The 14,898-nt window shown below is 43.3% G+C and overlaps 1 protein-coding gene across 1 annotated transcript in view; it reads right to left on the bottom strand.

Annotated features, from left to right (window-relative positions):
• Nucleotides 1-14,228, bottom strand: part of RHPN2 (rhophilin Rho GTPase binding protein 2) — a 29,368-nt gene extending 15,140 nt beyond the window's left edge. The window contains exons 1-3 of the mRNA XM_027663721.1: nt 14,112-14,228; nt 4,687-4,802; nt 939-1,067 (exon numbers count right to left, since the gene is read on the bottom strand). Coding sequence (XP_027519522.1) covers nt 939-1,067; nt 4,687-4,802; nt 14,112-14,180 — 314 coding nt within the window. The 5' untranslated portion in view covers nt 14,181-14,228. The remainder of the gene's footprint in view (nt 1-938; nt 1,068-4,686; nt 4,803-14,111) is intronic.
• Nucleotides 14,229-14,898: the final 670 nt, after the last annotated feature.

Raw genomic sequence — 14,898 nt, 5'->3', positions numbered from 1 at the left:
AGAGACCCCCAAAAACACACACACAGAGACCCCCAAAAACACACACAAAAAAGCAAACAAATAAACAAACAAAAACAAATTAAAAAACCGAAACATAACATTTTTGCATCAAATAGTTGTCAAAGTTTGCCATGGAGGTGGAAGGCAGGAACTTTAGCACAGGTTTCTTTCTGAGAAAAACTAAACATGGATATTTTTCATCAAGCCAGCATTCAGTTGAAAGCTGCCCCACTGGAAATGTGCTTTATCAGCCCCTCTACATTAAGAATTCCTTGTAATCCACCTGGAAGTTAACACCCAACTGAGGACAGTGCCAAGAGGGACCCAGACCTGCAGCATGCAGGCAATGAATACTTGGAAGTCTTATCTTTGAGGAATCCATTGCAAATTAAAAAATTCAGTGGAACCTTGGAAAAATCCAGTTTCATCTACTTAAAATTTCTCTGCTTTTAACTACCAAATTTGTGAATTTATCAGTGAAGGGCACAAATTAAACATTACCTGGTCTGCTCTGAACAACAAACCAGTGTTGTACTTCTGTTCTGAAGAGAGGACTGTTGTATGCCCCACACTGGAGAAGAGATATTATTATATAACCAAGTTTGCTCACTCTGCACTGAGCCAGTGAGCCCTTCCAGCACTGGGAATTCTGCTCAGTGCCATGTTTCCAAGTACAGCCCCAAGAGCTTTCAGTTGTCCCCTCTTCAAAGGAGCTCCATATCTAAGGATTGGTGGAACATTCCTTGCCCAAGTGAAAGGCAAATATGCAGACTAACCCTTAGTCAACAAATCTCCCATCAGATATGTTCTCTTCCTATCGAGCTCCCCGTTCTGTCACGTGGTTATTGTCCAACATTCACACTCCCCTGGGAACAATTTTGTTTCCAAGGGTAAACAGAAGCTCTGTTAATAATTGAGTAACTTGGCTGTATACTTACTCTGCATTTTGATAAACTTCAACTGAGATATTAAGTCCTTCCAATTCCTCCTTTAAGATCTGCAGGTCTGAGTTGACAAAGCTCAGTTCCAGCAGTACCTGCTCTCGTACCTTGTTGTTGGTGGTTGCTCTGCAGAAAGAGACACATCATTTTTTTAGTGCTGGGGAAAAGGTTTCCCCACAAGCTTGGCTGACCCCTTGTCAGCATTCTCAACATTTTTAAGATTTTTTTTTTTTATCCCCTTTACAAGATGATACAAGACCTCACATTTCAGATTTTATTTTCTGTCAAGAGAGTGCCTGGGATAGTTTCCAGATAACTGCACATGCCACAGAAGGTTTGCTAAATGCTAATTTTTTAGGGTTTGATTAAGGGTCAGGCTTCTTTTCAGATACATTAATCAACAAAACTACAGCATTAAACAGAATCACTATCCTATTTTCAGATTATGTGATTTTTTTTTTTCCTAAAAGAAGACAGGAGAGTGGAGGTCAGGAGACATTTTTTCAAAAGATACTTCCCCACTTTATAAATTGAATCAAGATCTGTTGAGACTTCTGATCTTAAGAATAAAAGAACAGTTACTATAGAAAGATCTACTGGTAGAAAGATATTTCTTTTTAATACAAGACAACTTTCTCTATAATTTGATTTTGTTGCATGTAAATGATTTTTTGTTTCTTGTTTCCTTTGCCATTTATGTCTTTAAATCCCAACATTTTGAACTGCTGGCACGGTGGATGGTAGTATCTATCCCCCCTGAGCTTTTCTGTGTATTCATATCATAATTTCTAACCTGATTCTCCATATAGAGAATTTATGAGAACATTGCTGTTTCCAAGAGACTTAAACCACCTGTATCCATAACCACAGATATGAGTTTAAGATAAAAGGTCTTGATCTGTACCCACAGATACAGATATGATACCCTCTGAGTCCAAATCCTAGACAATAACAAATTTATTTTAAATTTGCAGCATTTTGCATTTATCTTTATTTTAAGACAAAATTCACCTTCATAAATATTTAGGAACAACTATGTCATAAATCTTGGCTGTACTTGGAACAGTCCCCCAGTTTTATGGACACCTTGGGGAAGAACTAGTTATTCCAAGGCCAAAATTCTAAGATTGCATTTCTTATTATAAATTAGTTATCTGTGAATTTTTTATGTTGTACTTTATTGAATAACTTGGATTGCTTAAATTAAGCAACATTAACATTTATTACCATATTAAGACAAACTTGACACAAACATAGGGTGGAATGGATCTTCCTCAGCAAAGGCAGCACTAATAAATAATAAGAATAAATAAACTCATAATACATAATATATAATAAATAAAACAATAAATAAATGGGCAAGCCTTGATGCTACAAGCATTTTAATCATGGCATATTAAGGCTCTGTGTTTAGTCTGGTTTACCACCCTCCACAGGGTGGTAAAATACCTTTTTCAGAAACCCCAATGCTCCCTCCAGGTCACCTTCTCTGTTGGCTCTCTTGCTGTAACATCTGTGTCAATTTAGAGTTCCTTTGATTACCTTTTTATGGGTTTTTTTGCACTGTAGACATTCTTTGTAATGACAACCAGCAAAAGGCAGCTACAGGGGCAACGTGATATTGTTGAGGTCCACATAACTCTACTCTGAATTCAATTTTAACTCAGATTTTCCAGAACAAAAGACAATGGAAAGGAGTGGGAGACTTACAGAAATTCTAAAAACAAAAGCTTTTGCACTACATGGATCATTTGCCTCAAGCCTAGCATTTACTTTCAGCCAAAATTAAAGAAAACTGCACTTCCAGCTTTTTCCGAAGTCCTACTTCAGAAGGCTTCTCATGGACAGCAATTGTTTTTTTTCCTTTTAGAACCTGATGAAATTCAAATAGAGTCTGAAAACCTAAAGCTTGCTGATGTTTTTCCTTAGGAGACTGTAAATACATCTAGCCACGTGAACTACCTATTTTTAAAATTCCTTCTTTCAAAGAATTAGCAAGTTTTAATAGTCCACTTTAGATTTCTAAAAACTTAAGGAATAAATCTGATCCTCTTTCCTTAAGCATGTTTAGTTCCCACTCTTGTAAACAGCAACTTCAGTATTTCAGCAGTTGATATTGGCATCAGAAGCTGAACTTTAGGACAGCTTTAAGTTGAATGTTCCCAGTGTCACTTTAGACACTGCTCATCTCCTCAGCCCTTACAAAACACTCCTCTGCTGAGCTGACATGCAAAACCATGAGCTGAGTGAACAGTGCTCAGTTTCAAATAATAATTTTGCTAAACAAACAAAAGGTAGCAAAAGAATCTAAGTCTTACTCCTGAATCAACTACCAGAAAAACAAAACAAAATTAAGTCAGCCAGGGGCTAAAACTACCTAAATTTTCAACCTGTCCCCTCTCGTGCAAGAGTGGAGATAAAGGGAGGTGACAAGCAAAGGGCAACCTATCAATTACTGAATTTATCCAAGCATTTTCACTTCTTTAAGTATACTTCCTAGATTTGGCTCTTGAAGAACCATTGTTGCTGCACTTGTAGAGAAACAAACTCTACAGGAGACTACTGCAGATGAGAATTGAGAAAATTTCCAGTTCTTCTGTGCTCCAGGGGGATGGATTGGCTGTTGGAAAGCTACAGCACTGTTTGCTAAGCAATCAATCAAGGGATGTAACAGCCTTAAGACAGGGCCAACACAAGGCTATTCCTGTGGGGACACCCAAACAAGGAACCATATCCTTAAAAAAAAAATTTGTGGACAAAATACAATAGATGAAAAGCAGAATCTCTTCTGGTTACCTCCAACTTCAGGAGAATTTGGTGGCAAGTGTAACCCCAAAGTACATTTGTGCTACCCTGCTACTCCTGTGTCATCACTACATGGAATAAAGGAGGCAACTGATGGTCCTTTCCACTGTGGGGCACAGAGCTAAAGGATCTTGGAGAAAGCAACCGCACAGGGGCACTTTGCTTTGATTTGAGGGGTAAAAGGACTCAGTCCAACATCCACCACCTGCGACTCCTCGAACGCTTCCATCAACGCTGCCTCTGAACAATCCTAAACATCCACTGGTCAGATTATGTGACTAATAGAACAGACTGTGTGTCTGTTCTAGAGCAAGCAGCAGTCACAAGTATTGAGGCCATGTGCTGGGCAGGGCACGTCTCCAGGATGAAGGACCAACCACCCCCTCCCTAAGATCCTGCTTTATGGTGAACTTGCCACCAGCTGCTGCAAGAGAGGAGCCCCAAAGAGGAGATACAAGGACTCCCTGAAACAACATCTCAGCCTTGGCCATATTGATCACCAGAACTGGTCTACTCTGGCCTCCAATGGGGAGGTCTGGAGACACAACATCTATAACACTGCTGATGCCTTTGAGAACACAGCAGGATCACCCTTGAGGAGACCTGTCTATCTCATATTCGTTTGCGAAGCCCAGCGAGGTTCACTGGCCATCATCACCAGCAATAAAGCTGAACAAAGAGAGCCACCTAAGACAGTGTAACATCGAGCTGTTTACTACAACAAAGCAGCGCTGAAAGGGAACCTGAGAGCAGGTAAAGACCCCGTAGAGCTTCAGCCTGAAAAAACTTCAGGGCGATTCACAAAGCATCCAGCAGCGATTGATGCAGCGTGTTTGGCAGACCGGGAAAAAGAAACTGCTAAGACAGTTTTACAAAATTAAAAGAATTTTTTTTTTTAAAAGCGTTTCTCCGAAGATAATTAGGAAGCCATGCCATTTACCTTAACAGATTTTCAGCACCAGCTCTCATTCTGACTGCTCTTAAGATCTGCTGGTTCAGGACAGCTCTTTGATTTTGCAGTTTGCTTCGTCCAGTCTCGGCAAGAGGATTGCATCCCTGGAATTAAGAAAACAAGGTTTTTTGTTGCTGTTGGAAGACACTTCAGAGGGAGTAACAGTGAATTTAAAGGAACGTTAGTAGCTCTGTTTGAATATAAATTAACTACAATTACATCAATGACAGTGTTTCTTATCTCAAACTTGGTCATTAGAAGTAAAAGAGACAGCATGACCACAGGATTGAACGTTTAAATCCAGACAGAAAATATTTGTTTTAAAGCTTAAGTACAGGTGTGAGACAGTCTGTTCTCCCCTAAAAACATTTTCAAGGTATTTTGCAAATACAACCCAATTTGACATAATATTATTAAGCTCCTACAGATGCTCATAAAAAAGCAGTACTTGGCAAGGTAGGAACTCCCATCAAAACTTCTGCTTAACGCTTGCAAAAGATCTGAGTTCCCTCCTGGGATATATGCAGCCTTGAAACACAACTCTGTCAAAATCAGGCTTTGGTGGCACCACTGCTCACAGTTTTAAGAACCTTTCAAAGGATCTCTGCCCTTTCCTTCTGGTGCTCAGACCTTCGGTACAACTCCCATCCCTCCTTCCATCTCAAACTTATGAAAATAGAACTTGACAGGGTGAGATGACTATTTGACCTTCAGACATTCATAAAATTAAGCCCTTAAGAAGTGTGAAATCCAGAATTCCCAAGAATGCTCTGGTATATGTGCACACCTCACACAAGAACAAGACTCAAACTACTGAAACCTGTGTTTGAGCAGGACTGAACCATTGTATTCTGGTGAGCACTGATAAGATAAAACTGTTACAGATGAATAGGACTGCATGCCTGCCCCTTTTTTTTAAGGGAGACACAAATTTAACACCTTTTTAAATAGGTGAGAAGTTTCCCTTCCACACTTTTATTCTTTGCCCCCACCACCGCTCTTAAAAAAGAGACAGCCAGCACATCCCTGCAGCCTTAACTACTAATTCTGAAGCAATTATTTGCTTTTTATTGGTTTTATAACCACTCAGCTTTAAAGCCTTACCCTTAAATAACGAATGTCCTTTAGAGTGACCTCACCCGATGTCATTACAAAGCTTATCAGTCCTATTGATTGTGTCTTACGCAAGAAGGAGGCTCAGATCTCTCAACACAAGTCTTGTCTCAACTACTCCAGCCACTTAATTATGCACTATTTTGAACATCTCCCTCTTATTTTTGACTAGAAAAACTTAATTTTGCTATAAGAGAATTTAAAAGTCTCTCAACTTGCTCTAACTATGAGTGGCCAAGTGTTGACATGTGAGCACAGCAAAAGCAAGCATTTAAATAGGACAAGAAATTCTGATCATCTGCTTGAAGTTCAGTTATTTGGGTTGTCAAGTGAAAGCAAACTGACCTGACAATAGAGTAATGAGCTGATCAAACCAGATTACACTAGTTGGACTGAGAAAGCACACAGCCCAATACTGTTAATTTTAAATCACTAGTTTGAAAAGTCAGTAGTAAATAGGTAAAATGACAGGAAGCTTGTGCAAACATCTTCAAAAGCACCGTTTGACAGACAACCTGAGAAAACCACATCACATTAAATTACTGATATTGCAGAAGTGTTTCTGCATTGAGGTATCACTTGCAGTAAAGCCCACACTTAGGAGTGCAGTGGATCCTCTCTTTGCTGAGAACCCACTCACAGTGAGCACAACACAGGGCAGATGAACTTCTTACTGGTGGGGACACACACAGGGAGCAAACTCCTTCATCTCAGATTAAAAGCAGTCCTTTACCAAATACTCTGTGCTCCTTTACATACCTTTATACACAGAGACATAAGCAAGGCACACTGTAGTGTACACATGGTCTTATAGACACAAGTTGCTTTCTGCTCTCAGTCTGTTCCTTTTTCTGGGATGCAGCCATTTTTCCTACTTTGCTTTTTCTTCATTTTGTGTTGTGTAATCTTTTCTGCTACTGGTATTCGAATCCTTATTTCCTTCCATTCCATCCATGCCATTTTTCATTTGAACCTCACCAATTATTTCCTCTTAGGATTCATTTTGAATACTCAGTTCTCATCTCAGGCCCGTCATCTCCATATTCCTGCACAGCTATTTTCTTCCACTTCTTTCTTGACCATTCAGTCCAAGCATCCTTCTTAAACACATCCTTGCCTTGCCCTTTTTCTCATTTTTTCTGTAAAGCTGCAGCTTCCTTTTACAACTCCCTGCCCTTCCTGTGTGCCAAACATGTTTGATAACATCATTCAAATACTTTTTTACAGCTCTGCTTCTGGGAATTTTTTTCAGGAAGATCAACTGCCTGAGTCCCAAGCCCATGAAGCTCCTAGAATGGGCTGTTCATTTTAGTGAACCTTTGATCAAGCTCCAGCCCAGAATTCAAACAAGCTCCTATTGAACAATGAGTGCAAAACGTCAATGATTTTAAACTCTGTGCGAAGAGAAAAAGAGTCAGAGAAGTTTCCCTGCATTTCAGGTTCAGGAATAATCTCTGTATGAAGCTTTAATGCAAGAACAACCCTGGGCCCTAAGAGGACAAGCACTTCTTGGAAAACGTTGCTTTTTGCATCTCCTGCACAGGGGATGAGGACACTCAGCTAGTCTGTGTTCATTTGCAGGCTTAAATTCTTTATTGTAATCAGGCTGCCACAAAACTGATGGATACAGAAATAATAAATATCTGGAAAAAAAAAACCACAACAAAATCATGGGAAATACACAATCTGGAAAAGATATCCCCTTGTGTAAAGCACAAATTCTGTGTAACAAAACGTTATTTAGCAGCCAAGTTCAAGCAAGTGCTTCATTTTGTTTTCCTCCAGGTAGAAGATCCCTTCTCCAGACAACATTTCTATCTGGTTCACATTTAGACAATCCCAAGAATGTTAACATTCAATTCATTACAATAAATGGAAGCCAAACTTCACAGTGGTTTCCACACCTGCTGTTTCATTTCTTGTCAACAGGATACTAGATGCTTCATTTAATTACTGTTTATTGCTTTGCCAAGCCAAGCAAACCTGGAGAGTAAACTGGATTTTACCCTGGCTTATACACTATCAGTAAAATTCTTAATTAAACAGCAACAAAAGAATGGTTATTACTAAGGAAGTTATAAAAATAGCTTAAACTATACTCCATTCTTGGTTTTCATTGCATGAAGGAGCCTTAAAATCCTGCAGTCTGAGGGGTTTAGCCAAGTTTGTGGTTTTCCAAGTTCCTAAACTCTAGGCCTTGAGAAATTACCTGCCACAGAGGGAAGACAGTATGGGTCTGTGAAAAGTATGTGTCCCCAATAAAGAAACAGTTGTATTTAATTTGGAGGTCAGGAAGCTCCTTCTTCAAGAAAATGTCAGAAATCCAGTCGTGATGGACACAAAAATCAGGACTCTGACAAACAATGAGTAACAACAGTAAGTATTTGACATTAACATAAATATTATTTACGAAGTAGTGGTTTGAACTTCGAGGATGAGTCACTGTCTGAAGGTGACACAGAGTTGAAACTGGGTGTGCTTCCTTACTTAAAAGAAAACATTCCTTTCCAGCCAGAGCAACCTGTGCTGCTTGTCAAGCCCAGCAGTGGATGCAAATGGCCCTGTCCTCCAGCTATTTAAACACATACCCATAGAACTTATGCACATAACTTCTGTGGCTGTAACAGAAATTGCAGCAAACAGCATGATTCACATCAGCTTTTCTAGGACTGATCCCAAGTCCTGCTAAATTGTTATTTCCTTACCTTCTTCAAGGATTATAATTAACGTTTCTTTTTGCATATTCCTACTACCACAATTTTGAAAATTTAGCTGTATGCTATAAATCTTTCAGAAGCACAAGTTTTATTTGAGGGTTTTATTGTTGTGTTTGGTGAGTTTTCTGTGTTTTGGGGGTTTTTTTTATTTAAAGAAGGGGAGAAGATCTGGTCTTCCAGGGCCTAATCTACTTGTACCACGAACAAGTATTTTATAGTTTCAAGTGCCTGGCCCCAAAGATTAATATAAAGTTAAAGAATTAATTATTGTATTAAATTCCAAAGATGTATTTCCCATACAACACTCCATCTTGTCACACCACTCACAAAGCGAAATTAAAATTAATATTTCATCAGAGACATCTGTCTCTTGGCTAACCCAGTTTCAGGTGATTCTTCATTTCACATGAAGGCCTACTTTCTGGTTTAGGTTTCATGAATTCGTATATAATGAGTGGATCTGGGATGACAAGTGTATGAATCACTGCAATATTGTTTCTGTCCTGCCAGACAAGCGGAAAGAGAACAAATAGGCAAATAAATATTCCTGTGTCAATGCTAATGGTGATGGTTGCCTGGCTACTAATGACTTAAAGAGAAGCCCAGGAGCTAAACCACAGTAGAAGGACAGGTGCAGCAGGTTGGTACATTAACCACAAGTGGGGGAAAGCCCTGCAGAAATAACCCCGAAAGTTAAGACAGAGAGTTAATGAGGGAAGTGCTGATTCACAAGCTGCTTCTCATACCTATCATCTTCAGCCTGTCTTCATTCATGGAGCTGCTCACTTGCTGATTTCAGCTTCTCCCCTGACATAGGGGGACTAATACACAGTCTGTCCTTCTGAATCATCAGCTTGGGCTAGATGGTAAATATCTAGGCTCACAGATGGAACCAAAGCTTTAAGAAAGGGAAGAGAAAAGAAAACAGCATCTCCCTTCGACTGATCAGTCTGAAGCTTCCTTAAGCCAGCTGTCCTACTGCTCTGCCTCCACGTAGCACAGGGCACTGCTGTCCAAAACCACCAAACCGAGCCAGAATGCTTCGTGTTGAGCCAGCAGATGCTGCAGAAAAGGTAACCTTGGAAAATGAGCTGTGGCTTTTTGTTAGCATTTATTGCAACTTCCTGACTGATGAGGGAAATTGGAGAATTTATGGTCAGTTTAAGGCATTACAAAGCAGTAAGCCAAGATGGGAAAATATCGCAGAAAGAATCTTGCTAGACGTCTCTCCTTGCTCCTACCCACCCAAAAAACCAACCAACCAAGCAAAAAACCAGGCAGGCACAGCCCTACTTACAGGTCATCACTGGATCCTGTTATTGAATGAGTACTATGTTATAAATATCACGAGTTCTGGACGTTTCAGGGATATTTACTTTGTGAAAACTTCCTGGTCAAGCAGAGTGGTTGCTGTAATGGAAAAGGAGGAAAAACAGAAGGGGGGGGAACAGCTTGGAAAAGAAAGCTGTTTCTCTCACAGGAATTCAAAGCTAACTCAAGGAACTAAAAGGTAACTAGGAAGAGGTCTGAGAGGCCAAACAATCCACAGACCCATGGCAGGCTTAAAGAATAACTTCCCCTTAGGTGGAAGAAGCATCTGGCATAAACAAAGCAGCAACAAGGACAGATCTGCTTTAATCACTGTTGGTCTGTTGAAAAATCCTTCCCGTCTAAATGCCTTGCTCTACTTCTAAAACAGATGGTTCTTTGCTCTTATCATTAGTTTTGTCATTATTTTCATAGGGAAAAAAGACTGGGGGCAGAACTTGGATGAATGTGCAGGACATGCATGGCTGATCCTGCCAGTAACAGTGAAAGAATGTGGAACTGCACACAGAGCAGGTCAAGGTACGAGGCTGATGGTCCCAGAGCACAGGTACAGTTTGCCCTGGCAATGTACACTGAATTAAGCTACCCACATGGATGGCCAAGATAAACTCAACAGCAGCAGAACCAATTTCCTGGTACATTATCTTCACAGAAACTAAAACGTTCCAGGCAGAAGCTCCATCTTCCTTTTTATGGAAAGTAAGGTGCTGCTTCCACTTTGCCATATCCTCTTCAGGATACCAGCAAGGATATTTTTGCTTTTAAAAGTAAAATGCTTCTCCCAAGTTTGGTTGCAGCTGATCAAATGGTTTAAGAGGGTTGTTTTGGAGGGGAGATGTAAGGAGAAAGGAGTGGGGGCAACAGTGACAGTTATATGTACCCTGTGTGGTTCCATAGCTAATCTCCTTAAAATTAGACAATTAAAAAAAAAAACCAAAAAACAAAAACCATACAAGCATCTGAGACAGCTCAAAACATCTTATAAGTTTAAGGAAAATTTAGTTTTGCCTATATAAATTGCAGGCCTTTGCCATGGAGATAATGGAAAGAGGTGGGGCAAGAGGAAGAGGAAAAAGTTCCTCCAGAGCAGCTGTGACATCACTGGAAGGGAATGGGAAGGGCAAGTCTGAGAAAGGGTGCAAGTGGACTGCAGTAGCTGCTACCCATCATATCTCAGACTCACCTGGCAGAGTCACTTTCTAGTGACAAGAGAAGTCAAAGCAGGAAACAGGACCATGCATCTGTTTCCCCATTTTTGGCCCTTTACATAGAGCCAGTCATAGTTTCACAGGGCCCACTCCCTACATAAAAAAAAGGCACCAAACAAGAATTAAGTAAATAAGTTGGTTTACATACTGCATCTTGGGGATACTGAGCCTTGCCTTCTGGTATGCTGTATTTGAAACTTCAAAAAGCATAGCACACAAAAGGGCACTGTAGAGACTTTGAGCATACTTCCCATAGTAATCCATTCATCAAAAGAAAATGTCAGGAGTCTAAAACAAATGGACACTGTATGAACTGCTCCATTTTTCTCAATTATAAAATTTCATTGTGCATAATATTCTTAGAAAGCATGGAAGGCAGCCTCATTTTGTAAATATTGCTTGGAAGCCCTTTTGTGAGCAGGATTGATGCAAAGTGTTTTCACCTTGCTCCACAGCTCACAGAATAAAAAGGCCAGTTAGGTGTTTTGACCTAAAAATACAAGCACTAACCCTGGAAATTGATGTGATACTGTGCCAACAAAAGTGGTAAAACAACCCTCAGATCCTTTCGGGGAAAACAAAAAGTGGTGCGACTTAAAAGGGAGGGGAAGGTGACAGACCCAGGGACACCCATTAACAGCTCCCTCACCAGTTTCAGCTACATGAAATCACCCAGGGACACGTGAGGCCTGAGGATATTGTGTCCAAAGCGCCTCCTTGGGTTTGCAGCTTCCAGGAGTGCGATTGTTTTGGGTTGGGGGTTTTTTTTGGTGTTTTGTGTGTTTTTCTTCCCCCCCCCTCCCCCCCATCACTTAGAACTATTGAGTCAGAAAGAAAGCTCTACTAACCTTTGAGACCATACAACTAATGTATAACAGGGAATACTGATTTCTGCTTACTTTTAGGGACAGAAGGCTTTGAGCATCTAGACTAATCTGAAGTTTGTAACTATATTAAAGACACTTATGACCTGGTTGAACCTTTGAAAGACCTGAGGGAAGAATGTTTCACTGCAACACTGCTTCACTCAGATTTTATCAGATTCCTATCCATTTTCTACTGCTTTAAGACATAAGAAACGAAAAGTGGAAAAGATGTTCATGATTAGGTATAAAATTGATTTTACAGTATTTTCATGGACCAGAAAAACTTCATTCCTGTCCAATAGGCTTTACACTGATCTTATGTTGTTTCAATGACCTTAACTGTAACGTGGAACAATTTAATTTAAAATAAACTCAGTCCTTTAGCAAGTCTGAGCATAGAAGATATACTCCTCTTAGGACCTGACGCACAACTTGGCTACTAAGCTTCAGTTAGTCCTTATCAGTAAAAACAAACAGGTGGAAGACTCGATTTATCTAAGTTCATGAAAAGTCAACTTTTTTACTAACATGCCTCAAGGCAGCTTATGAACTTCCCACAGCGCAGAAAACATAGCTGTGAAAACTGAGTAATTACAACTTTGCCACACTTCATGATTTCCTGCTATGGACTACTAAGAAAGAAGTGATTTATTCACCAAGCATTATAGTGGGATTACGCAAATGGAGAAGCCAGACAAATTTGGTCAAAGTCTTGTTTCAGTCTGTCTGGTTATTTACCAGGTGGTACCGATTCCTTGCACCACGGCTGGCACGGATAAAACTTGGCTCTTTTCAGCCGCAAACAGTTCCTCTGCTAAAGGGCAATATTGTTGCTTAAGCTCCTGCAGGCTTATGAATTTGGTAAATACTTGGGGAAAAAAACCAGCCCGTAAAGACGCCAACGAAGCAAAGCATCTGTGCCTCCCTACCACGGAATCCAAGTGGTTGCTAATGTGCGTCGTGGGGATGTTTTTGTGCAGAAGTGAGCAGCAACAAACTGATGTATGCAGCTTTTTTTTTTTTCTTCCTTTCACAGAACGGACACTTCATGGTCTCGGGTCCAGAATCTACAAAAAAAAAACCCCTGTACCTACACCCCGACTTGAAACAAAAGTTACAGGAGCTGAGAACTTAAAAACAGCGAGGGGAGGCTGAATCAAAGCTCTCCGAAAGCGGCGCTTACTGCCCTTTACCTCCGGTGAAGTTCACAGGAGCCCACAGGGCTGCGTTGCAGGCGATACTTAACCGTAATTACTGTTGTGCAGAAAGAACTCGGGTGCTGGTTATGGCATAAGCCGCCCACTCAGTCTGAAGAGTAATTAGGGCAGATGTTCATTAAGAACTTCCTAACGAGTCTGTTAACTTACTCCAGTAAACTTTCTTACAGGTACGTAAAGGCAATTTACTCGAGAGCGAGAGAGGAGACGTAGTGAGGAATCGTAGGATCACAGAATCAACCGGGTTGGAAAAGACCTCCGAGATCAAGTCCAACCCTTGATCCAACACCGCCGTGTTTACCAGACCACAGTGGCACTCAGTGCCACATGCAGTCTCATCTCAAAAACCTCTGGGGACAGTGAATCCACCACCTCCCTGGGCAACCCATTCCAATGTCTGATGAGTCTCTCTGTAAAAATATTTCTTCATAAAAGGAGAGAACAAGGAAGAGCGCAGAAATAAATAAAAATAAAGGCGACAAAAAGAACGCCGACAAGTGGAATTTCACTCATTTTGTAAAGTTACGAGCGCTCCTGTTCTTCAGGGTGACGCCCAGCTCGGGAGCAGGGAAGGGCCGCCCGGGACCCTGAGGAGCGCGGGGACAGCTCCAGGCGCATCCCCGAGGAGCCCGAGCCCAGCTCCGGGCACGGCCCCCAGGGACACAGCCCCCAGGGACACAACCCCCAGGGACACAACCCCCAGGGACACAACCCCCAGGGACACAACCCCTGTCCCCGGCCCGGGTCAGGTCCTCATCTCGCCTCCCTCCCCCGGCCGCCCCCCAGGGCTGCTCCCCAGGGCTGCTCCCCGCTGCCGAGGGACGGAGCCCGCGACGCTCCTCCGGGACAAAGAAGATCGTGAGCGACGGAGCGGGGACCGCCAGCCCCGAAGTGCCCTCGGGGGGAGCCCCCCCCGGGCACGGAGCCCCCCCCGGGCACGGAGCCCCCCCCGGCGCTGCTCACCTTGCGAAAGTAGCCGTCCTCGGCCGGCTCTGCCGCCGGGCAGCCGCGGGGCGGGAGGGTTTCTGTCATCTCCGGCCCGGCTGTGCCTCCGCTGCCGCCCGAGCGCTGCTCCGCCGAGCCCGATTCTGCGGAGCCGCTGCCCCGGGCACCGCCCGGCCACACCCCCGGCAGGGCGGGGAGGAGCCGCCCCGCCCCAAAACGCGGCCCCTGCACCGGCCCCGGCGAGGTCCAGGTGGGCATTATCTGCCCGCTGCCCGTGGTGGGAGCCCCGGGGGGTGGCCGGGATGCGCTCCCCGTGCGGGGACGGGCGGTGTCGGTGGCTGTGGCGGAGTGAGAGGGGGACTCGGAGGTGGTTCTGATGCCTTCAGATCATTTTAGGCAACAGTTCCACCCGCTCTTCCCTGGCCGCGCTCCGCCGGAGCGTGCCCGAGCCCGGCCGGTCGCCCCGCCGCTCTCCCGCTCGCCCCCCGGCGCTCCCCCCCCTCTGACCCTGGAGACAGCAGACAGCTCCTGCCCCCGGCACCGCCGCCGGCTCTCCCCGGGCCCGCCTCCAGGAGATAGATGCGGTTCCCCGCGGTGCTGCCCCTCGGCGCGGGCTCGTTCCCAGGAGAGGGTCGCTCCCAGAGCCGGCGGTGCCCCGGATCACCAGGGTGATGCCCGGAGCCCGCGGGGCCACATCGCGCTGCAGCGCCGGGCTTTGGGGTCCTGGGGACCTGCTGGCTCGGTCCTGGGGCTGCGGATGTGTATGGACCTGCTGGCTCGGTCCTGGGGCTTTGGGTGTGTATGG

Source organism: Corapipo altera, unplaced genomic scaffold, assembly GCF_003945725.1.
Source record: "Corapipo altera isolate COAL_440 unplaced genomic scaffold, ASM394572v1 140b, whole genome shotgun sequence".
Taxonomy (NCBI): Eukaryota; Metazoa; Chordata; class Aves; order Passeriformes; family Pipridae; genus Corapipo; species Corapipo altera.
Note: the sequence above shows the minus strand (reverse complement) of the source record. Positions and strands in the feature narration are given on the sequence as shown.